Source organism: Mustela putorius, unplaced genomic scaffold, assembly GCF_011764305.1.
Source record: "Mustela putorius furo isolate JIRA1106 unplaced genomic scaffold, ASM1176430v1.1 tig00004068_pilon_pilon_pilon, whole genome shotgun sequence".
Lineage (NCBI taxonomy): Eukaryota > Metazoa > Chordata > Mammalia > Carnivora > Mustelidae > Mustela > Mustela putorius.
The window spans coordinates 358,059-381,899 of record NW_025422199.1 but is presented as its reverse complement, the minus strand read 5'-3'; the positions used below and the strand labels follow the sequence as shown (position 1 = coordinate 381,899).

At 36.8% G+C, this 23,841-nt stretch overlaps 1 protein-coding gene across 6 annotated transcripts in view; it reads right to left on the bottom strand.

Annotated features, from left to right (window-relative positions):
* Nucleotides 1-23,841, bottom strand: part of WNK3 (WNK lysine deficient protein kinase 3) — a 155,711-nt gene that overhangs the window by 34,686 nt on the left and 97,184 nt on the right. For all 6 annotated transcript variants that reach the window (XM_004780581.3, XM_004780582.2, XM_004780584.3 and 3 more), the window contains 2 exons: nt 10,352-10,499; nt 346-462 (listed from right to left, as the gene is read on the bottom strand). In XM_004780581.3, the coding sequence (XP_004780638.1) occupies nt 346-462; nt 10,352-10,499 (265 nt within the window). The remainder of the gene's footprint in view (nt 1-345; nt 463-10,351; nt 10,500-23,841) is intronic.

The window sequence follows — 23,841 nt, the reverse complement described above, 5'->3', positions numbered from 1 at the left end:
ACCCAATAGAATTACCTGCTTAGGCCTTATATCTAAAGATTCTGATTTAATTAGGGACCTAGGCAATGGATTTGTTTGTAAAAAGCTCTTAAGATGACTTTAACATGCAGCCTGGAATAAGAAACATTGACCTCTTAATAAAAACCCCTCATATTTTAGAGATAAATATACTGAAATGAAAGAAGTTAGAGTGACTTACTTTTTGTTATAAGTAGTATAGTTCTGTGCAAATCTTAAAAACTAATGGTACCCTAAAAAGACTGTTCTGAATAAGTGAGGGGAGAGTATGAGTGAAAAAAGATACAGAATGCTAAAGGTTAAATAACTCGGTTTCACTGTACTTACCATATAGTCTGCAATATCCTCTGGTGCATCACCATCAACATCAAATTTGAAGGTGACCATCTTGTTGTTGTGTGTCTCCAGTTGACACTCCACCATATTGTCTCCAGATATTGATACCTGGACACAAACATTCCACCAATTTAACAGTCACAGTTATTTATTATCTTCTCTTTGCAATCAACCAAGGAACTAGATGAGCATATGTTCAATACATGGAAAAATAGTTTAAACTGTTGAAAATATAAAAAGATTGTTTTTTTCCTATTGAAATAGTGCCTTAGCACCCATCCTATGCCAAATACAAGAGTTAAACTAGCAAAATATAAATTAGAAATGTGATCCAACAGAAATGAGAAAGGAATACAACTTCTATAAAAAGTAAAATGAAAGACAAAAAAGTCAGAAGAAGTCTATTTTTTCCAAAATGCAAAGATCATTCAGTCATTCATGCCAAAATTCTCTTAATCCTACAAATTGGCTCTTCAAGCAAAAGAAAACATACTGCTATTGAAAATGAATACTAGTCCAGACTTTTTGGACAGTCCATCTAGCAAAATGTATTTAAAATTTTTTTAAATTTTCATTAGTTTTATTAATTTATCTTAAATTGAAGTATATTAACATACACAGTTATATTGAATTCAGGTGTCCAACATACTGATTTAACAATTCCATACATTACTCAGTGCTCACCATGGTAAATGTACTTACCACCTGTCAGCAAACAATGTTTACAATGTCATTGACTATATTCCCTTTGTTGTACATTCCCCACAACAAAACAACTTCCCCTCTACCGACCACTTTTATTCTCTGTATTAATGAATTTGGAGGTTTTTTTGTCACTTTTTCACCCATTAATTCTACTTCTAGGAATGAAGCATTAAGAAGAATCAGGGATGTTTATAAAGATCCATGTTCAAAAGTGTCTGTTACAGAGAAACACACAGAGACAGACAGACAAAAGGAGAGAGGGGGGCGCCTGGGTGGCTCAGTGGGTTAAGCCTCTGCCTTCAGCTCAGGTCATGATCTCAGCATCCTGGGATGGAGCCCTGCCTAGGGCTCTGCTCATCGGGGAGCCTGCTTCCTCCTCTCTCTCTCTGCCTGCCTCTCTGTCTACTTGTGATCTCTGCCTGCCAAATAAATAAATAAAATCTTTAAAAAAAAAAAAAAAGGAGAGAGAAAGACAAAAAGTTAAAGAAGACACAGACTGGCAGACAGAGACTGAAAACAACCTAAATGACAACAGAAGAAAATTTTAAATTGTTATAGCTCTATATAAGGGACTATGTAAGACAGCAATTGGAAATATTATATTATTGAAAAATTACTGACATAGGAAAATGTACATGATATATTAAGCTTTTAAAAAAGGAGAATACGCCTTCTCAAACTACTACAAAAACATAGAAGGGGAAGGAAAACTTCCAAATTCTTTCTGACACCAGCATTAACTGGATATAAAACCAGATTAAGAAACTGCAAAAAAAAAAAAAAAAAAAAAGAAGTATAAACCAATATCCCTGATGAACATAGATGTAAAAAATACTCAACAAAATACTATCAAACTGAATCCAACAACACATTTTAAAAAAAATCATTCACCACAATCAAGTAGAATTTATTCCTGGGATGCAAGGGTGGTTCAATATTCACGAATCAATCAATGTAATACACACACATCAACATGAGAAAGAATAAGCCATATGATCCATTTCAATAGATGCAGAAAAAGCACATGACAAAGCACAACATCCTTTCACGATGAAAACACTCAATAAAATAGGTTTATATGGAACATCCCTCAACAAAATAAAGGTTGTATGTGAAAAATCCGTAGATAACATCATGCTCAATGATGAAAAACTGAAACCTTTCTCCCGAAGGTCAGGAAAAATTCAAGGATGTCTACTTTCACCCCTTTTATTCAACACAGTACTAGAAGTCCTAGCCACAGCAATTAAATGACAAAAACAAATAAAAGGAATCCAAATCAGTAAGAAGTAAAACTTTCATTCTTTACAGACAACATGATACTATATATAGAAAACTTAAAGAAAAAGAAAACAAAACAAAATACTGAAAAAACTACTAGAACTGATAAATGAATTTACTATGGTCGCAGGATACAAAGTCAATGTACAGATATCAGTTGAATTTCAGTACACTAATAATGAATCAGCAGAAACCGAAAGAAAGAAAGAAAGAAAGAAAATCACATTAACAATTGTACCAAAAATAATAAAATACCTTGGAATAATCTTATTAAAGAGGCCAAAGACCTATACTCTGAAAACCATCAAATACTGATGAAAGATAAAGATGACACAAAGAAATGGGAAGATATTCCATGCTCATGGATTTAAAGAACAAATACTATTAAAATGATCATACCACCCAAGGCAATCTACACATTTAATGCAAATCTTATCAAAATAACAACATTTTTCACAGAACTTGAACAAAATACCCTAAAATTTGTATGTTACCACAAAAAAAACTCTGCTTAGCCCAAACAATTCTCAAAAAGAAAAGCAAAACTAGAGGTATCGCAATTCCACAAGTTATTAACACAAAGCCATCAAAATCAAAACAGTACAGTACTGGCACAAAAACAGACACTCAGATCAAAAGAACAGGATAGAAAAGCCCAGAAATAAACACACAATTATATGGTCAATTAATCTTCAACAAAAGAGCCAAGAATATGCAATTGGAAAGGACAGTCTTTTTGAAAAATAGCGTTGGTAAAACTGTAGAGTTATATGCAAAAGAATGAAACTGTACTACTTTCATACATACACAAAATAAATTCAAAATGGATGAAAGAATTAAATGAGAGGCCTAAAACCATAAAAGTCCTAGATGGGAACACAGGCAGTAATTTCTGTGACACTAGCTGTACCAACATTATTCTAGATATGTCTTCCGAGGCAAGGAAAATAAAAACAGAAATGAACTATTGGGACTGTAACAAAATAAAAAGTTTCTTTACAGCAATGAAAACCATCAACAAAACTGAAAAACAACCTACTAAATTGGAGAAGATATTTACAACTGACATATCTAATAAAGGGCTATCATCCAAAATATATAAAGAAAACATACAACTCAATATAAGAAATAAACCAATTACAAAATGGGGAGAAGAGAGAGTAAGAGTTTGACAAGACAGTGGAATAGGAGGACCTGGAGCTCACCTCATCCCGTGTTTTCAATTAGGTATCATCCAAATCCAAGTCAATAAACTGGACAGCGATCTGAAGACTGGCAAAACAAACTCCACAACTAAATATATGGAAGAAGCATTACCTCAAAGGTTAGGAAGGTCAATGGTAAAGAAGACTGCCTGCAGGAGGGACTAGCTATACAAAGATTGCTGAGAAACAGGTGCTCAAGAAAAACTAATCCTTATAATGTATAGCTTTAAGAACAAGAGGGGTTGAGTTTGTAAAACTAGTGGGGCTTAGAACCTTGAACTTTGAAGGTCAGCTGACTCAGCACTGGGCAATCCAGGAGGCCACGTGATAGCTGGGGGTTGTTGCCCTTAAAGAGACAATGACCTTTGGGGAGGCAACATAAAAATGGAAGTCACAGAGGCACCTAGGTGGCTCAGTGAGTTAAAGCCTCTGCCTTTGGCTCAGGTCATGATCTCAGGGTCCTGGGATAGAGCCCCACATCGGGCTCTCTGCTCAGCGGGGAGCCTGCTTTCCCACCCCTCTCTGCCTGCCTCTCTGCCTACTTGTGATCTCTGTCAAATAAAAAAATAAAATCTTTTTTAAAAAATGGAAGTCACAAAAAGCTGGGGGAACAGAGGAGACAGATATGTTCATATTGATTTTAGACTGACGTGGAGGACTCTTCCTAAAATCAGGGAGTCTGATACAGACCTGGACATAGGACTCAACCATACAACCTTGAGATTATGACCAGAGCTGAAACCAAGAAGTCGGATGCTCAACTGCAGCACCCAGGCACCCGTAAAGTCACTACTTTTAAGAGCAGAAGACACAGGTGGCTTTCTTAACACACACACACAAAAAAAACAGACAGAGAGCCGGAAAAAATGAGATAAAAACTTGTACCAGATAAAAGAACTGGAAAAGCCACAGCCTGAGACATAAGTAACATGTCTGATAAAGAAAGCAAAAAATGATAAGGAAATTCACTGGACTTGAGAAGAGTAGAAGACATGAGTGAGACCCTTAACACAGAGATAAGGAAAGACATAACAGAGTTAAAGGGCACAACAAATAAAATGAGAAACATACTTAATAGAATGAAAAGCAAGACAGAAGAAGCAGAAAAATGAATTAGTGACCTGGAAAAAAAGAGTAGTAGAAAGGAATAAAGATGAACAAAGAGAGACAAAAGAACTATGCAACGAAAGAATAGACTTAGGAAGCTCAGTGAATCCATCAAATGTAATAACATTCAAACAACAGGAGTCTCAAAAGAAGAAGAGAGAGAAAGGGGAGAGCAGAACATTTATTTCAAGAAATAATTGTTAAAAACATCCCCATCCGGAGGAAGGAAGCAAAAATCCAGATCCAGGAGGCACAAAGAACCCCAAAAGAATAAACAAAAGCAGACTGATACCAAGACATACTGTAATTAAATTTGCAAAATGAGTAACAAAGAAAAAAAAATCTCAAAAGCAGTAAGACAAAATAAATCCTTAACTTACAAAGGTAAAGCCATAAGGCTAGCAGGAGATTTTTCAACAGAAACTTTGCAAGCCAAAAGGGAGTGGCATGATCTATTCAAAGTGCTGAACGGAAGAATCTGAAGCCAAGAATACTCTATACAGCAAGGCTATCATTCTGTGTAAAATAAGAGATAGAGTTTAACAAACAAAAACTAAACAAGTTCATGATCACTAAACCAGCCCTGCAGAAATATTAATAAGAATTCTGAGCAGAAAAGAGAAAGCAAAAGTGACAGCATATGGGTTGCCTGGGTGGATCAGTCAGTTGAGCGTCCCACCCTTGATTTCAGCTTAGCTTATGATCTCAGGGTTGTGAAATAGAGCCCCTAAGGAGTCTGCTAGAGATTCTCGCTCCCTCTCCTTCTGCCCCTCCCCCTAGTCAAGTGTGCTCGCTCGCTCTCTCTCCAAAGTAAATAAATAAATAAATAAATACATTTTAAAAAATAATAAATAAGTCTTTAAAAGTAAAAAAAGAGGAAAAGTGACAGTACAGGTACAGAAAACAGAGAAGTGGTAAAAATGAGTATTTCTGTACAGAAAAAAAAACAGTTAAGGAACTCACCAAGAAAAGTATAACATGAACTAACCTATACCTAAAACATGGGGAGAAGAGGAGTAAAGAATCGGTTCAAACTTAAATGACCATCAACCTAACATAAACTTCAATATGCAGTAAATGCTAAATCAAATTTATCATATATCCAATATCACATATCAAAACCACTAATATTCAAAGATAAAGAAATCTAAATATAAAACTGAAAAATCAGCAATATATGAAAGACAAAAACACAAGAAAGGGGGAGAGAAAATCTTCAGAAATAACCATAAACAAGTAATAAAATGCAATAAGTACATATCTAATAGATACGTAATTGATAATTACTTTCAGTGTAATAGCTGGAATAAATACTCCAGTGAAAAGACATAGGGTAACAGAATGTATAAGAATACAATTTCCATCTATATGCTGCCTACAAAAGATCAATTCTACACTTAAAGACTTATGAAGATTGAAAGTGACAGGGTGGATAAACATCTATCATGCAAATGGATGTCAAAAGAAAGCCAGAATAGCAGTACTTACATCAAACTAGACACTTAAACCAAAAATATAAGAAGACATTAAAAAAGACATAACAATAAAGGTGACAATCCAACAAGAAGCTGTAACAACTACAAATATTTATGAACCTAACATGGGACCAGTGAAATACCTAAAACAGTAATAACAAACATAAAGGAACTTATCAATAATAATCAATAATAGCAGGGGAATTAAACACCCTACTTATATCAACGGACATATCATCCAAACAGAAAATGAACAAGGAAACACTGGCTTTGCATGACACACTGGAACAGATGGATTTAACACATACATTCAGAACATTCCACCCTAAAACAGGAGAATACACGGTCTTTTCAAGTGCACACTGAACAACCTACAGAATAGATCACATATTAGCTCACAAAACAAGTCACAATAAATTCAAGAAGATTGAAGTCTACCATGCATCTTTTCTGACCATACCGCTATGAAACCAGAAGTCAGCCACAAGAAAAAAAAAACTAGAAAGACCACAAATATATGCAGGTTAAATAACACGCAACTAGTCAATGAATGGCTCAACCAGGAAACAAAAGAAGAAATAAAAAAGAAACAAATGAAATGGAAACAAATGAAAATGAGAACACAATGGTCCAAAACCTCTGGGATGCAACAAAAGCTGTTTTTTAAAAATATTTTATTTATTCATTTGAGAGAGAGAGAGAGAGAGAGAGCAAGCATGAGAAAGAGAGAGAGAGCACAAGCACAAGGAGGGAAGTGCAGAGGCAGAGGGAGAAGTAGACGCCCCGCTGAGCAGAGAGCCTGATGCAGGACTTGATCCCAGCATCCTGGGATCATGACCTGAGCTGAAGGCAGATACTTAACTGACTGAGCCACCCAGGTGCCCAGCAATAGCTGTTCTAACATGGAAGTTTGTAACAACAATCTAGGAATACCTCAAGAAAGCAAGAAAACTCTCAAATAATCAACCTGACCTTGCAGCTAAAGGAGCTAAAAACAAACAAACAAACAAACAAACAAACAAAAACAAAAAAAAAAGCCCCAACAAACGAAACCTTAAACCAGCAGAAGGAAAGATAAAGATTAGAGCAGAAATAAATGATACAGAAACTGGAAAACAAAACAAAACAAATAGAAAAGACCAGTGAAAGGAAGGGTTAGCTCTATGAAAAAAATGAATAAAACTGATAAACTTCTACCAACACTTATCAAGAAAAGAAGGGCTCAAATAAAATCACAAATGAGCAAAGAGAAATAACCAACACCACATACAGAAAGAATCATAAGAGAATATTATGAAAAATTATATGCTAGAAATTAGGAAACCTAGAAGAAATGGATAAATTCCTACAAATATATAAACTACCAAAACTGAAACAGAAGGGAATAGAAACTTTGAACAGATAACCAACAAAGAACTTGAGTCAGTAATCAAAAACTCCCAACAAAAAAAGTCCAGGTCCAGATGCCTTCACAAGGAAATTCTACCAAACATTTAAAGAAGAGTTAATACCTATTCTTCTCACACTATTACAAAAAGTAGGGAAGAATGGAAAATTTGCCAATTTACTCTATGACACTAGCATTACTCTGACACAAAACCAGATAAAGACACTACTAGAAAAGAGAACTCCAAGCCAATATCCCTGATGAACATACACACAAAAATCAATGTTTAAAAGGAAAAGGAGGGGTGCCTGGATGGCTCAGTCAGTTAAGCATCACGCTCTTGATTTCAGCTCAGGTCATGAGCTCAGGGCTGTGAGATCGAGCCTCACATAGGGCTCCAAGCTCAGCAGGCAATTTTCTTCTCTTCCTCTCTCTCTCCCTTTCCCTATGCCCTGCCCTCCACTCACATGCATGCTCTCTCTTTCTCTCTAAAAAATGAACAAATAAATCTTTAAAAAATAAAAGGAAAAGGAAAAGCAAAGCTGGAGGCAACAGAACTCTAGATATCTAGATATCAGGTTATACAACTAAGCTGTATTTTGATTAATACAGATTAATACAGCTTAGTCGTATAACCTGATATCTAGAGTTCTGTTGCCTCCAGCTTTGCTTTTCCTTTTCCTTTTGATTAATACAGCTTAGTCGTATAACCTGATATCTAGAGCTAGCACTATGGTGCTGGCATAAAAATAAACAGATAAATCAATGAACAATAATAGAAAATCTAGAAGTAAACCCACAACTTTAGGATCAATTAATCTTCAACAAAGCAGGAAACAACATCCAATGGTAAAAGGACAGTCTCTTCAACAAATGGCTTTGGAAAAACTGGAGAGCAACATGCAAAAGAATAAAATTTCACCACTTTCTTATACCATATACAAAAATAAATTCAAAATGGATTAAAGACCTAAATGTAAGATCTAAAACTGCAAAAATCCTAGAAGAGAATACAAACAGTAACTTCCTGGTATCAGCACTAGCAACTTCTTTCTACTTGTATCTCCTGAAGAAAGGGACACGAAAGCAAAAATGATCTACTGGGACTACATCAAAATAAAATCTCCTAAACAGCAAAGGGAACAATTAAGAACTAAAGGCAACCTATGGAATGGGAGAAGATATTTGCAAATTACATATCTGATAAAGGGCTAGCATATAAAATGCATAAAGAATCTGTAAAACTCAACACAACAAAAACAAATAATCCAATTACAAAGTTGCCAGAAGACACAAACAGACATTTCTCCAAAGAAGACATTCAGATGGCCAACAAACACATGAAAAATGCTCGTCATCACAGACCTGAAAATCAAAACTACAATGAGCTACCACCTCATGCTTGTTGGAATAGCTAAAATCAACAACACAAGAAAAAAATAGTTATTGACAAGGATGTGGCAAAAAGGAACCCTCATGCATTATTGCCTGGAATCCAAACTGGTATAGCCGCTATGGAAAACACTATGGAAGTCCCTCAAAAAGTTCAAAATAGAACTACCCCATGATCCAGCAATCATACTACTGGCTATTTACATAAAGGATACATAAACACTAATTCCAAGGGATATATATAATCCTATGTTAATAGCAGCACTCAATAAGCAAGATATGGAAGCAACTCAAGTGCCCATCAACTGAAGAATGGATAAAGAAGATGTGGGGTGTGTATATAGATAGATATATAGATAGATAGATAGATAGATAGATAGACACACAATGCAATATCATTCAGCCATAAAAAAGAATGAAATCTTGTCATTTGTAGCAAAATGGATAGCACTCGATAGTGCAATGCTAAGTACATTAAGTCAGTGAAACAAGGACAAATAACATAACATTTTACTCATATGCGGTATTTAAGAACAAATGAAAAATTGAAAAAAAAAGGGAGAGAGACAACCAAGAAATAGATAACCAGCAAAGAACTTGAGTCAGTAATCAACAAACCTCCCCACAGGGGAGGTATATGGGGGATGGGTGAGATAGATGATATGAATTAGATTACCTTTATCATGATGAGCACTAAGTAATGTACACAACTGTTAAGTAACTATATTGTACACCTAAAATTAATATAACACTGTATGTTAACTCTACTAGAATTAAAATTAAAAATTTAATACAACTAATATACGTGTGTGTGTTTGTGTGTGTGTGTGTGTGTGTGTGTGTGTGTGTGTTCAGCAAAAGAAGAATATGAAATTATATATATAGGTTTAAGCATCCATCCAAAATGTTTATCACATTGGTTAGAATACCAGCTTTAAAGTCTGAAATGGATTCAGATCCAACAATCACTTGCTAATTCAATGACCACAGGCAAATTACTTTACCTTTCAAATCTTCAGCATCTTCATTTGTAAAGATGAGTATACTAACATCTATCATACAGGTGTACTGAAGGATTAAATGATAAAACAAATGCATAACATTTGGGGTTTCTACCACAAAATAATACAATAAATATGCTACTATTACTAGTACTATTACAACCTTAATAATATAAAATACTACACATACATATAGGAAAGAAAGATGAAAACTAAAACATTAATAGGAACTATCTCTGAGAGGTGGTAAAATGTGATTTTTATTTTCTTCCTAATATTTGGCCAATATTTCCTAGTATAGAATATTGTAATCAGAAAAAATTTTAATGAAAGAGATGTTAGCTTTCTGCAATGCTCTATACTTAAGTCTGAAGCAACATGGTCCCAACCTGTCAACATAGACCTCTACACACACACTTAACCAAATAATATTTACACACTGACCTGAAGGACAGTAAGTTGGAATTTAGTCCCCTTCTCTGGTCGAGGGCAAGAAGCTCTTCTTTGTTTGATCCGATCTTGTTTGCCATTTCCACATGGATTATCGGAGGTATTGATGTTTTCTTTCACAGCTGCCACATCAGGATTCAAACTAGTTATTTAAAAAAAAATGAAAGCAAGTCATATTCAATTTCTCAAAGAAAACATTATTCCATGATTCTCAAAGCCCAGTATTTAACCCAAATTAGAATTAACATTTGAAATTCTATGACATCTAGAATAATTCCATTCTGACAGTAAAATTCTAGAAAAATTCCAATTATAAAATAATACATAATCAGTTTAAGGAAATAAATAAGAAACATAATGTCTGAGAATATACAAAAAGCACATGTACACTTTAAACTGCTTAATTTAATGGTATGTGAATTATATCTCAATGAAGATATTATTCAAAGTTACAAAAAACTGAGATAATATGTATTTATTTGGCAATCACCTGACAGTAGTGGCAATAAAAGAAAAACAAGGGCATTGACGGATCTTTGTGGAACCTTTTATCAGAGGATGCTCTTGATCAATTTTATCTTGTTTGTTTTGGGTATATTATTAATGTGTTCAAATAAATCTTCTAATAAACAATTTTTACTCAAAATATACCTGTTTATGTACTGAACTCAAAAGGACATAGACAGATGAACAGGGTATAAGAAAGAACAAAAAATGAAAATGAGATTTTAAAAAATGTGGTAAAGGTTCATTGGAAGATGGTGGTGGAATAGGAGGACCCTATGCTCGCCTATCCCATGAATACAACCAGATAATTATCAAATCATCTAAAATACACCAGCAATTGACCTGAAGACTGGAAGAACAACTACACAATTAAAGGTACAGAAGCAGCTACACTGAAAAAGATAGAAAGTGGTATAAGGTGGTATCTCAATGTGGTTTTAATTTGAATCTCCCTGATGGCTAGTGATGATGAACATTTTTTCATGTGTCTGATAGCCATTTGTATGTCTTCATTGGAGAAGTGTCTGCTCATATCTTGTGCCCATTTTTTGATATAACTATCTGTTTTGTGTGTGTTGAGTTTGAGGACTTCTTTATAGATCCTAGATATCAGCCTTTTGTCTGTACTGTCATTTGCAAATATCTTCTCCCATTCCTTGGGTTGCCTCTTTGTTTTCCTGACTGTTTCCTTTGCTGTGCAGAAGCTTTTGATCTTGATGAAATTAGCAAGACAGGAAACAACATGTGTTGGAGAGGATGTGGAGAAAGGGGAACCCTCTTACACTGTTGGTGGGAATGCAAGTTCGTGCAGCCACTTTGGAGAAGAGTGTGGAGATTCCTCAAGAAATTAAAAATAGAGCTTCCCTATGACCCTGCAATTGAACTACTGGGTATTTACCCCAAAGATACAGATGTAGTGAAAAGAAGGGCCATCTGTACCCCAATGTTTATAGCAGCAATGGCCACGGTCGCCAAACTGTGGAAAGAACCAAGATGCCCTTCAATGGACGAATGGATAAGGAGTATGTGATCCATATACACTATGGAGTATCATGCCTCTATCAGAAAGGATGAATACCAAACTTTTGTAGCAACATGGATGGGACTGGAAGAGATAATGCTGAGTGAAATAAGTCAAGCAGAGAGTCAATTAACATATGGTTTCACTTATTTGTGGAGCATAACAAATAACATGGAGGACATGGGGAGATGAAGAGGAGAAGGGGGGAGCTGAGGGAAATTGGAAGAGGAGGTGAACCATGAGAGACTATGGACTCTGAAAAACAACCTGAGAGTTTTGAAGGGGCGGGGGGTGGGAAGTTGGGGGAACCAGGTGGTGGGTATTGGGGAGGGCACGGATTGCACGGAGCACTGGGCGTGGTGCAAAAACAATGAATACTGTTACGCTGAAAAAAAAATAAAAACTTAAAAAAAAAAAGAAGATAGAAAGTATGGAGACATGTTTGGGGAGAGAATCAGAGAGTGGTCACTGGGATGGGAAGGAAGCAGCAGCCACAGAAAAGGGATACACAGGGGACTGGATGGGAACAAATCCCCATAGCAATTGGCTTGGAAAACAAGAGGGGCCAAATTTTATGACTTTCAGCAACCAGCAAGGCATAAGCTTAGAGTTTTAAAGGTTACTGGGCTTGGCTGGGATACACCCCAGAGGGTAATGTGCTACACGTGCAGAGTAGGCAGGCAAATAACCTGTGAGTATACAGTGTGGCAACAGTGATCTGAAGAGCATCTGGAGAACACGGTAGGGAGGTTATTTGTTCATTTCAGACCACATCCCAGAGAGGCATCATTCATGGAGAGAAACCTCCAGGAAGAAAAGAAGGAGGTGGTGCCATTTCCTTTCCCTGAACCACAGAGCCATGACAGGAACCAGCACAATGATGACAACCCCAAGCTTACATGCTTGTACCAAGCCATGCCTCTCCCACATTCTAGTGGAACTCCCATTCCCAGTCTCCATTGCCACAATCCCACCTTGGTGACTCCCTCCCCCAGAAGATGGACCCAAAACCCTGTTCACACAATGCTTCCTCACTCAGGAGTTTTGCAGAGCACAGGTTATAGTGTTGGTGTAGGTCTCACTTCACAAACAGATCAGAGCACACCTAGCTAAAACATGCCACATTCAGGCAAGGGATCGAATACTGCCCACAACACACAAATAGAGCCTTGGCAAACAAATGGCCTGAAGGATAAAGTGACTAGGACAAAAGAAGAGCATACACAGCACACATTGGAGACACTCCTGTAAGTTCAAGGCCCTAGGGAACAAGGGACACTACTGGGCAAGGCATTACAGGATTTTTTCATCATAAGGCCATTACCCTCAAGAATAGAAGATGTGGTTGACTTTCCTAAAGTGTAGAAACAGGCACAGTAATGTAGGTAAAATGAGAAGAGAGAGAAATTTATCCGGAATGAAAGAACAGGACAAGGCCACAGCCAGAAATCTAAGCAAAACAGAAATACTTAACGTGCTTGATAGAGAATTTAAAGTAATGATCACAAAAATACTCACTGGACTTGAAAAAAGAGTGGAGGACATCAGTGAGACCCTTAACATAGAGATAAGGAATAACATAGCTGAAATAAAGGGCTCAATAAATAAAATGAGAAGCATATTTGATGGAATGAAGAGAAGGATGGAAGAAGTAGAGGAGCAAATTAGTGATCTAGAAGCCAGAACAATGGAAAGTCATCAAGTTGAACAAGAGAGAAAAAAGAATTTTGAGAAATGAAAATACACATAGGGAACACAGTGACTCCACCAAATGTAGTAACATTCATATTATAGGAGTCCTAGAATAAGAGAGAGAAAACAGGGTAGAAAAGTTATTGGAAGAAATAATAGCTGAAAACTTCCCTAATCTGGAGAAGGTAACAGATATCCAGATCCAGGAGGCATGAGAACCCCCAATAAAATCAACAAAAGGAGATCCATACCAAGATATATTGTAATTAAACTGGCAAAAAAAAATAGTGATAAAGAAAAAAATTTAAGGGGCATCTGGGGGGCTCAAGTCGGTTAAGCATCTGCCTTCAGAGCTCAAGCCATGATCCCAGGGTCCTGGGACTAAACCCCACATCAGATGCCTGCTTCCCTATCTCCCTCTGCAGCCCCCTGCTTCTGCTCTCTTTCCCTCCCTCTTTCTATCAAATGAATAAATAAAATCTTTTTTAAAAAATTTTAAAAGCAGCAGGCAAAAGAAGATAGAAACATAAAAGAGAAACATAAAAGGATAGCAGATTTTTCAGCAGAAGCTTTGCAAGCCAGAGGGGAGTGGCATGATAAGTTCAAAGTACTGAATGAGGATAATCTGCAGCCAAGAATACTCTATACAGGGGCGCCTGGGTGGCTCAGTGGGTTAAGCCACTGCCTTCGGCTCAGGTCATGATCTCAGGGTCCTGGGATCGAGTCCCGAATCGGGCTCTCTGCTCAGCAGGGAGCCTGCTTCCTCCGCTTTCTCTCTGCCTGCCTCTCTGCCTACTTGTGATCTCTCTCTGTCAAATAAATAAATTAAAAATCTTAAAAAAAAAAGAATACTCTATACAGCAAGGCTACCATTCAGAATAGGAGAAATAAAAACTAAAGGAGTTCATGATGACTAAACCAGCTATGTAAAAAATATTAAAGGGGACTCTGAGTAGAGGAAAGACCAAAAGTGAAAGTAGAAAGCTAGGAAACTAAAGAAGTAAAAATTAATATTTCTGTAAAAATTCAGTCAAGACATTAAAAAATAAATGGAAAACATGTAAAATACATAAATTTGTGAAATATGACAAAATATTACTAAAATGTGGAGAGAAGAGTAAAGAATGGGTCAAAACTTAAACGACCATCAAATTAATATAGACTAAGACCCGCAGAAGTCATCACACACAGACCTAACGGTAACCATATATCAAAAACCACTAATAAATACATAAAGAACAGAAAGAAAAAAACTAAATATATCAATAAGGAAAATCAAATGATGAAAGAGATAAAAACAATAAAGGGTCAGCAAAAATCTTCAGAAACAACCACAAAACAAAAAATAAAATGACAATACATTTTTAATAATTACTATGAAGGTAAATGGACTAAATGCTGCAATCGAAAGTCACAGGGAGACAGAATGGATAAAAAAAAAATAAGACCTACCTATATGCAGCCTACAAGAGACTCAATTTCGACCTAAAGACACCAAAAGATTGAAAATGAGGGAGTAGAGAAACCTCTATAATGAAAATGGCTATCAACAGAAAGATGGAGGAGCAATACTGATATCAGAGAAAACAGACTTTAAAACAAAGACTAACAAGAGAAAAAGGAGGACAACATATAATCATGAAGGGGACAGCCAATCAGAAAATACAATAATTGTAAATATCTAGGCACCCAACATATGAGCAAAAAAAGACAAAGAGTTAATAACAAATATAAATAATCAATAATCATACAATAGTTGGGTACTTTAACACCCCACTTAAGATCAATGGTCTGATCAACTAAATAGAAACTGGGTCTCCTAGGAGGCTCAGGCAGTTAAGCATTTGCCTTTAGCTCAGGTCATGATTTCACAATACTAGCACAGAACCCTGAGGAGGGCTCCTTGCTCAGTAGGGAGTCTGCTTCTCCCTCTCACTCTGCCCCCCCCACTGCTCATGCATTTTCTCTCTCACTCTCAATCTCTCAAATAAATAAATAAAATCTTTTTAAAAAAATCAGCAAGGAACAATGGCTTTGAATGACACACTGGAACAGATGGATTTAATTAACACATACATTCAGAACATTCCACCCTAACACAGCAGAATACATATTCTTTTCAAGTGCACACTGAACAACCTACAGAATAGATCACATACTAGCTCTCAAAACAAGCCACAATAAATTCAAGAAGAATGAAGTCATACCATGCATCTTTTCTGACCAGAATGCTATAAAACCAGAGGTCAACCACAAGAAAAAATCTTGAAAGACCAAAAATATATGCAGGTTAAACAACACGCAACTAGTCAATGAATGGCTCAACCAGGAAACAAAAGAAGCAATTTAAAAAGTACATGGAGGGCGCCTGGGTGGCTCAGTGGGTTAAGACGCTGCCTTCGGCTCAGGTCATGATCTCAGGATCCTGGGATCGAGTCCCGCATCGGGCTCTCTGCTCAGCAGGGAGCCTGCTTCCTCCTCTCTCTCTCTCTCTGCCTGCCTCTCTGCCTACTTGTGATCTCTGTCAAATAAATTTTTAAAAAAATCTTTAAAAAAAAAAAGTACATGGAAACAAATGAAAATGAGAATACAATGGTCCAAAACCTCGGAGTTGCAACAAAAGCTGTTTTTTTAAAAATATTTTATTTTTTCATTTGAGAGAGAGAGAGAGCATGAGAAAGAGAGAGCACAAGCAGAAGGGGGGGGAGGTACAGAGGCAGAGGGAGACGCAGACATGCCGCTGAGCAGGGAGCCCGATGCAGGACTTGATCCCAGGACCTTGGGATCATGACCTGAGCTGAAGGCAGATGCTTAACTGACTGAGCCACCCAGGTGCCCAGCAAAAGCTGTTCTAACACAGAAGTTTATAACAATAATATAGGCGTACCTCAAAAAGCAAGAAAACTCTCAAATAAACAACCTGACCTTGCATCTAAAGGAGCTAGGAAAAAACCAACAAAACCTTAAGCCAGCAGAAGGAAAGAATAAAGATTAGAGCAGAAATAAACAATATAGAAACTAAAAAAAAAACAAAAACAAAAACAAAACACAAATAGAACAGACCCAGTGAAAGGAAGGGCTGGCTTTATGAAAAAAATTAATACAATTGATAAACCTCTAGCCAGACTTAGCAAAACGAAGAGAAAGAACCCAAATAAATAAAACCACAAATGAGAGAGGAGAAATAATCAACACCACAGAAATATGAACAACTATAGGAGAAAATTATGAAAAACTATGTGCAACAAGCTGGACAACCTAGAAGGAATGAATCAATTCACAGAATCATATCAACTCCCAAAACTGAAACTGGAACAAATAGAAAATTTGGACAGACCAATAACCAGCAAAGAAATTGAGTCAGTAATCAAAAACTCCCAACAAATAAGAGTCCAGTTGGTTTCACAGGTGAATTCTATCAAACATTTAAGGAAGTGTTAATATCTATTCTTCTTAAGATGTTCCAAAAAATAGAAAAGGAAAAAAAATTTCCAAGTCCATTCTATGAGACTAGCATTACCCTGATACCAAAACCAGATAAAGATACCACTAAAAAAAGAGAACCACAGGCCAATATCCTTTAACCTTGATGAATATAGACACAAAAATCCTCAACAAAACACTAGGAAATAGAATCTAACAGTACATTTTAAAAAATCATTCACCACAATCAAGTGGGATTTACTCCTAGATTTTAAGGGTGGTTTAATATTTGTAAATCTATCAACACATTACATCACATCAATAAGAGAAAGAATAAGAACCATTTGATCATTTCAATAGATGCCAAAAAAGCATCTGACATAGTATAACATCCATTTATAATGAAAACCTTCAATGAAATAGGTATAGAGGAAACATATCTCAACATAATAAAGACCATCTATGTAAAACACAGAGGTAACATCATACTTAATGAGGAAGAACTGAGAGTGTTCCACTAAGGTCCGCAACAAGTCAAGGATGTCTACTCTTCCACTTTTATTCAAGATAGTACTAGAAGTCAAGCCACAGAAATCAAACAATAACAAAAAAATAAAAGGCATCCAAATTGGTAGGAAGAAGTAAAACTTTCACTATTTGCAGATGATGTGATACTGTATATAGAAAACCCAAATGACTCTATCACAAAACTACCAGAACTGATAAAGAAATCAGTAAAGTTGCAGGATACAAAATCAATATACAGATATGTGTTGCATTTCTTTCTTCTTTAAAGATTTATTTATTTTAGAGAGAAAGAGAGAGCCAGCGCATGAGCGGGGGAGGGACAGAGGCAGAGAGAGAGAGGATCTTAAGCATGCTCAACGTGGGGCTCGATCCCTGGTCCCTGAGATCATGACCTGAGCGGAAATCAAGAGTTACACTTAACTGAATGAGCCACCCACGCATCTCAGATACCTGTTCCATTTCTATACACCAATAATGTAGCAGTAGAAAGAGAAATTAGGAAACCAATCTCATTTACAATTGTACCAAAAATAGTAAGATACATAGGAATAAACCTAACCAAAGAGGTAAAAGATCTGTACTCTAAAAACTATAAAACAGTGATGAAAGAAATTAAAGATGACACAAAGAAATGGGAGAAGCAGGCTCCCTGCGGAGCAAGGAGCCCGATGTGGGACTCGATCCCAGGACGCTGGGATCATGACCTGAGCCGAAGGCAGCTGCTTAACCAACTGAGCCACCCAGGCGTCCCATTTTTTTTTTTTTTAAGATTTTATTTATTTATTTGTAAGAGAGAGAGAGTGAGAGCGAGCACAGGCAGACAGAGTGGAAGGCAGAGTCAGAGGGAGAAGCAGGCTCCCTGCGGAGCAAGGAGCCCGATAAAGATGACACAAAGAAATGGAAAGACATTCCACACTGATAGATTAGAACAAATACTGTCAAATGTCTATACTATAAAAAGCAATCTATAGATTAAATGCAATCTGTCAAAATACAAATACTTTTTTTTCAAAGAACCAGAACAAATGGTCCTAAAATTAGTATGAAATCACAAAAGACCCTCAATAGGCAAAGCAATCTTGAAAAAGAAAAGCAAAGCTGGTGGCATCACAACTCTGGACTTCACATTATATTAGAAAGCTGTAGTGACCAAAACAGTACTGGCACAAAAACAGACATATAGTTCAGTAGAACAGAACAGAATTTCAGAAATAAACTCACAACTATATGGTCAATTAATCTCTGACAAAGCAGGAAAGAACATCCAGTAGGGAAAAAAAAATTATCTTCAACAAATGTTGGCAAAACTGGACAACAACATGCAAAACAATGAAACTGGACCATTTTCTTACACCATACACAAGAATAAATTAAAAATGGATGAAAGACCTAAATGGGAGACCTGAAATCATAAAAAGCCTAGAAGGCAATAACTTCTCTGACCTCGGCCCTAGCAACTTATTTTTAGATATGTCTCCTGAGACAAGGGAAACAAAAGCAAAAATAAACTACTAGAACTACACCCAAATAAAAAGTTTCTCTATAGTGAAGGAAATAATCAAAAAAACTGAAAGACAACTTACTGAATGGGATCAGACATTTGCAAATGACACATTCGATAAAGGGTTAGTACCCAAATATAAAGAACTTGTAAAACTCAACACTCAAAAAACAAACAACCCAATTAGGGTAGAAGAAATGAACAGCCATTTCTCCAAAGACATCCAGATGGCCAGCAGACACATAAAAAGATATTCAACATCACTTATAATCAGAGAAATGTAATCAAATCTACACTAAGCTACAACTTCATGCTTGTTGGAATGGCTAAAATCTACAACACAAGAATCAACACATGTTGGCAAGGATGCAGAGAAAGGGAACCCTCTTGCAATGTTGGTGGGACTTCAGACAGGTACAGTGATTACAGAGAATAGTACAGAAGTTCCTCAAAAAGTTTAAAAAAATAGAACTAGCCTCTGATCCAGCAATTGCACTACTGGGGATTTATCCAAGGAATGCAAAAACACGAATTCAGAAAGATACATCCACCCCTATGTTTATAGCAGCACTATTTACAATAGTCAAATTATGGAAGCAGCCCAAGTGTCTATCAATTAATGAACAGGTAAAGAAGATGTGGTGTATATACACACAATGGGATATTATTCAGCCATAAAAAAGAATGGAAATTATATGGATAGAGGTGGAGAGTATAATGCTAAGTGAAGACAGAGAAAGACAAATACTATATAGTTTCCCTTATATTTGCAATTTAAGAAACAAAATCAATAAGCAAAGGGACAAAAATACAGAGGAGAGGCAGACAAATGAAGAAATGGACTCATCATTATAGAGACCAAAGTGTCACAAAAGGGAGGTGGGGAAGAATGGGTTAAAAGTGGAATGGGGGTGGAGCGCCTGGGTGGCTCAGTGGGTTAAAGCCTCTGCCTTCCGCTCCGGTCATGGTCCTGGGGTCCTGGGATCGAGCCCCGCATCAGGCTCTCTGCTCCGCAGGGAGCCTGCTTCCTCCCCTCTCTCTCTGCCTGCCTCTCTGCCTGCTTGTGATCTCTGTCAAATAAATAAATAAAATCTTTAAAAAAAAAAATGGAATGGGGGTTAAGGTGTGCACTTCTCATACCAAGCACTGGGAATTATTTGGAATTGTTGAATCACTATATCATACACCTAAAACTAATAAAACACTGAATGTTAAAAAAAAATAAAAAATAAAACACTATACTTAAAGGAAAAAGGGAAATGTGTTATATTCATGTTTACACACACAGTGAGGAATAGTATTCAGCCATAAAAAAGAATGGAGTCCTGCTATTTTCCATAGCATGAACAGACCCTTTGTTATTTTCCTCTTTATATTTCATGTTAAGGGAAATAAGTCAGAAACAGAAAGAAAAATATAATATGTAGAATTAAAAAAACAGACTCCTATATACAGAGAACAGATTAATGATTAATTAATTAATTGTTGCCACAGGTTGCCAGAGGTAGGAAATGTGTTGAACAAAATGAGTGAAGGCAGTCAAAGATATAAACTTCTTGTTATAAAATAAGTATTTCTTGAGATGTCATGTACATCATGGTGACTACAGTTAATAATACTATATTGTATATTTCAAAGTTGCTAAGAGATTAGATCTTAAAAGTTCATAAGAAAAAAATTCTGTAACTATGTATGGTGATAGATGTTTACTACACTTACTGTGGTGATCATTTTACAATATAGTCAAATATCAAATTATTATGTTGTGTATTTTAAACTAATATAAATTTTTATGTCAGTTATACTTCAATAAAATAAATAACAAAATAAAATAAACTATAATTCTGGTAAAAAAATTAAAAAATGAAATATATTAAAATGGTTCAATGTGATTAATTTTAACTAGTTATATCTTGCAGGTTCATATCAGTATGATTATGAAATGGCAGCTATCTTTCAGTTTATCTGTGTCAGGACATTTTTCCTTAAGTTTGAAGATATTTCAATAAATACAAAATTTCCAATAAACACATTTAAAAATTAAATGAAAAGATCTGTTAGCACCAAACACATATCTTTTAAATTAATTTTTAGGTAAATTCCTTTCTCCTGGAAACTACCCCTGAAATATTTATATAAAGATATTAAAGAAGATATAAAAATAACTTCTAAAATATTTCCTATGTTCCTGTTAAAAAAATTATATAAATACATGTGGTAGAAGGGGGCCCCTGGGTGGCTCAGTCAGTTAAGTGTCTGACTCTTGGTTTCAGCTCAGGTCATGATTTCAGGGTCCTGGGTTCAAGCCCCACGTAGGGCTCCACACTCAGTGGGGAGACTGCTTGAAGGTTCTTTCTCCCTCTCCCTCTGCCCCTCCCCCCATTCACTTTTTCCCCTCTTTCTCAAATAAATAAATCTTTAAAAAAAACAAGTGGTGGAAGGAGATACATTAATACTGCTCTTAGTTTTTTAATATACAAAAAAAATAGTAACAACACCTTCAAAGGATAAAAGAGACATAATTCTAGTCAATGGGGCTATTTCATTTGCATTTCAAAGTAATCTTAAAACACCAGTTGAGGGTCTGGGACAAGATGGCAGAAATTCAACTGGCTCTGTTATTCTCACCTCTTAAGTCCAACTAAATAGTGTGGAAATTAAATAGAGTAGACAATCACAGCTAGATACTGAAGGATGAAAATATGAAAGTGGATTGGCTAGGGACTCCCAGGACTCAAAGACAAACAAAGCAGTTTGGCATCTCCCAATTACCCACCCAGTGACAAGATAGTCCAGGCTCAGTGTCCTCTGACTCTCAGCTCAAAGCCAAAGGCAACAAGACCAGTGGTCTCCTGACCCCCAACCCAGCAGAAGATAGTTCAGGTGGCCCTTCCCTCCCCTAGTAAGATTAGAGGGAGCTCCACCAGTAGCATATGGCCTGGAGTTCTGGCCTGGGGCAGCAGCAAAGGGGCCCAGTGGTGTCAGGTGAACCAAGCAAGGTGAGCTAGTACTACTAGTACTAATACTACAAGGACTCTGAAAACTAAATTGTCATTAGAAGCACAGCCCACAAAAGTAGATCAGAACCTATGCATCTAAATAGGGTAACTGTCCACTAAAATACAGTATTTAAATATGATCCAGAGTCTCCCAAAATAATATCCCAAATATCCAGAAGACAAATGAAAATTCCTTATCATACCAAAAGCCAGGAAAATAACAATTTGAATACAAAAAAACAATCAAGAGATGCCAACACCAGGATGAATCAGATACTGGATTTATCTGACAAGGATTTTATTTTGTTAAAGATTTTATTTATTTATTTATCAGAGAGCGAGAGAGAATGAACAAGCAGGGGAGCGGCAGATAGAGGGAAAAGCCGGCTCCCCACTGAGCAAGAAGCCCCAGTGCTGGACTCAATCCCAGGACCCTGGGATCATGACCTGAGCCAAAGGCAGATGCTTAACTGACTTGCCACCCAGGCATCCCTATTGGTAAGGATTTTATTTCTTATTTATTTTTTTAAAAGATTTTATTTATTTATTTGACAGAGAGAGAGATCACAAGTAGGCAGAGAGGCAGGCAGAGAGAGAGGGGAGGAAGCAGGCTCCCTGTGGAGCAGAGAGCTCAATGCGGGACTCAATCCCAGGACCCTGGGACCATGACCTGAGCTGAAGGCAGGGGCTTTAACCCACTGAGCCACCCAGGCACCCCTTGATAAGGATTTTAAAGCAGCCTTCATTAAAATACTTCAATGAGCAATTACAAATATTCTTGAAGCAAATGTGAAAACAGAAAATCTCATAGAAAAATAGAGATATTAAGAGAGAATTAAGGAAAATTACAAAAATAAAGCACAATCACAGGAAGTGACATCACCAAGATGGCAACATAGGTTGTTTCTGCCTTTGCTCACAAGAACAACTAATAACTATTTGAGAACAAGACACCACTGAAAGATTCCTAGAACATTCCTAGAACTGACAGAAGCCACCCCCTTTGCGCCGTAGAGACCAAGTCAGACTGGATTAGAAGGGTAAGAGAAGGGGCACCTGGGTGGCCCAGTCAGTTGCATCTGACTACTAATTTCAGCCCAGATCATGAGATCTAGGCCTGAGTCGAGCTCCATGCTGGGCATGGAGCCTGCTGAAGATTTTCTCTCCCTCTCCCTTTGCCCCTTCCACCTGCTCATGCTCATTCTTTCTCTTTCTCCTTCCCCCCTCTAAAAAAAAAAAAAGAGGCGTAAGAGAAGTGGCTATACATTGGCCACACTGCTCCTACCCCAGGCCAGCATAGTACCTGAGCCTCTAATACCTCCAGTTGGAAAAGAGAACCTGGCAGAGGGACAACTAGCCCTCACTCAGCATTGTGGGTAGCTTTGTGGGAGCCCCTATTTTGATCTCACACTACAGGCATCGCAGGAGAATCTGCAGGGCTCAACCACTGGGAATATGAGTATGACAGGGAAGGAGGGGAGGGTTTGCAACAGGACAACAGATGGTTCCGTAGCAGACAAATTCATACCTGTAGTGTCCAAGTAGTAATCCCAATGAGTGGTTTTGCTCATCTGCAGAATCAAGTTGGGAGCGTACACTCACTAGTAAGATATCATTGTTGTTTTATGTGCATTACCCTAATGACTAGTGACATTGAACATCTTTTTACATACCTGTTGACCTTTTGTATATCTTGTTCGGAGAAATGTCTATTTGGGTCCTTTGCCCATTTGTTAATTGGGGTATTTGTCTTCTTGTTATTGAGTTATAGGAGCTCATTATATATTTTGGTTATTAACCTGTTATCAGATAC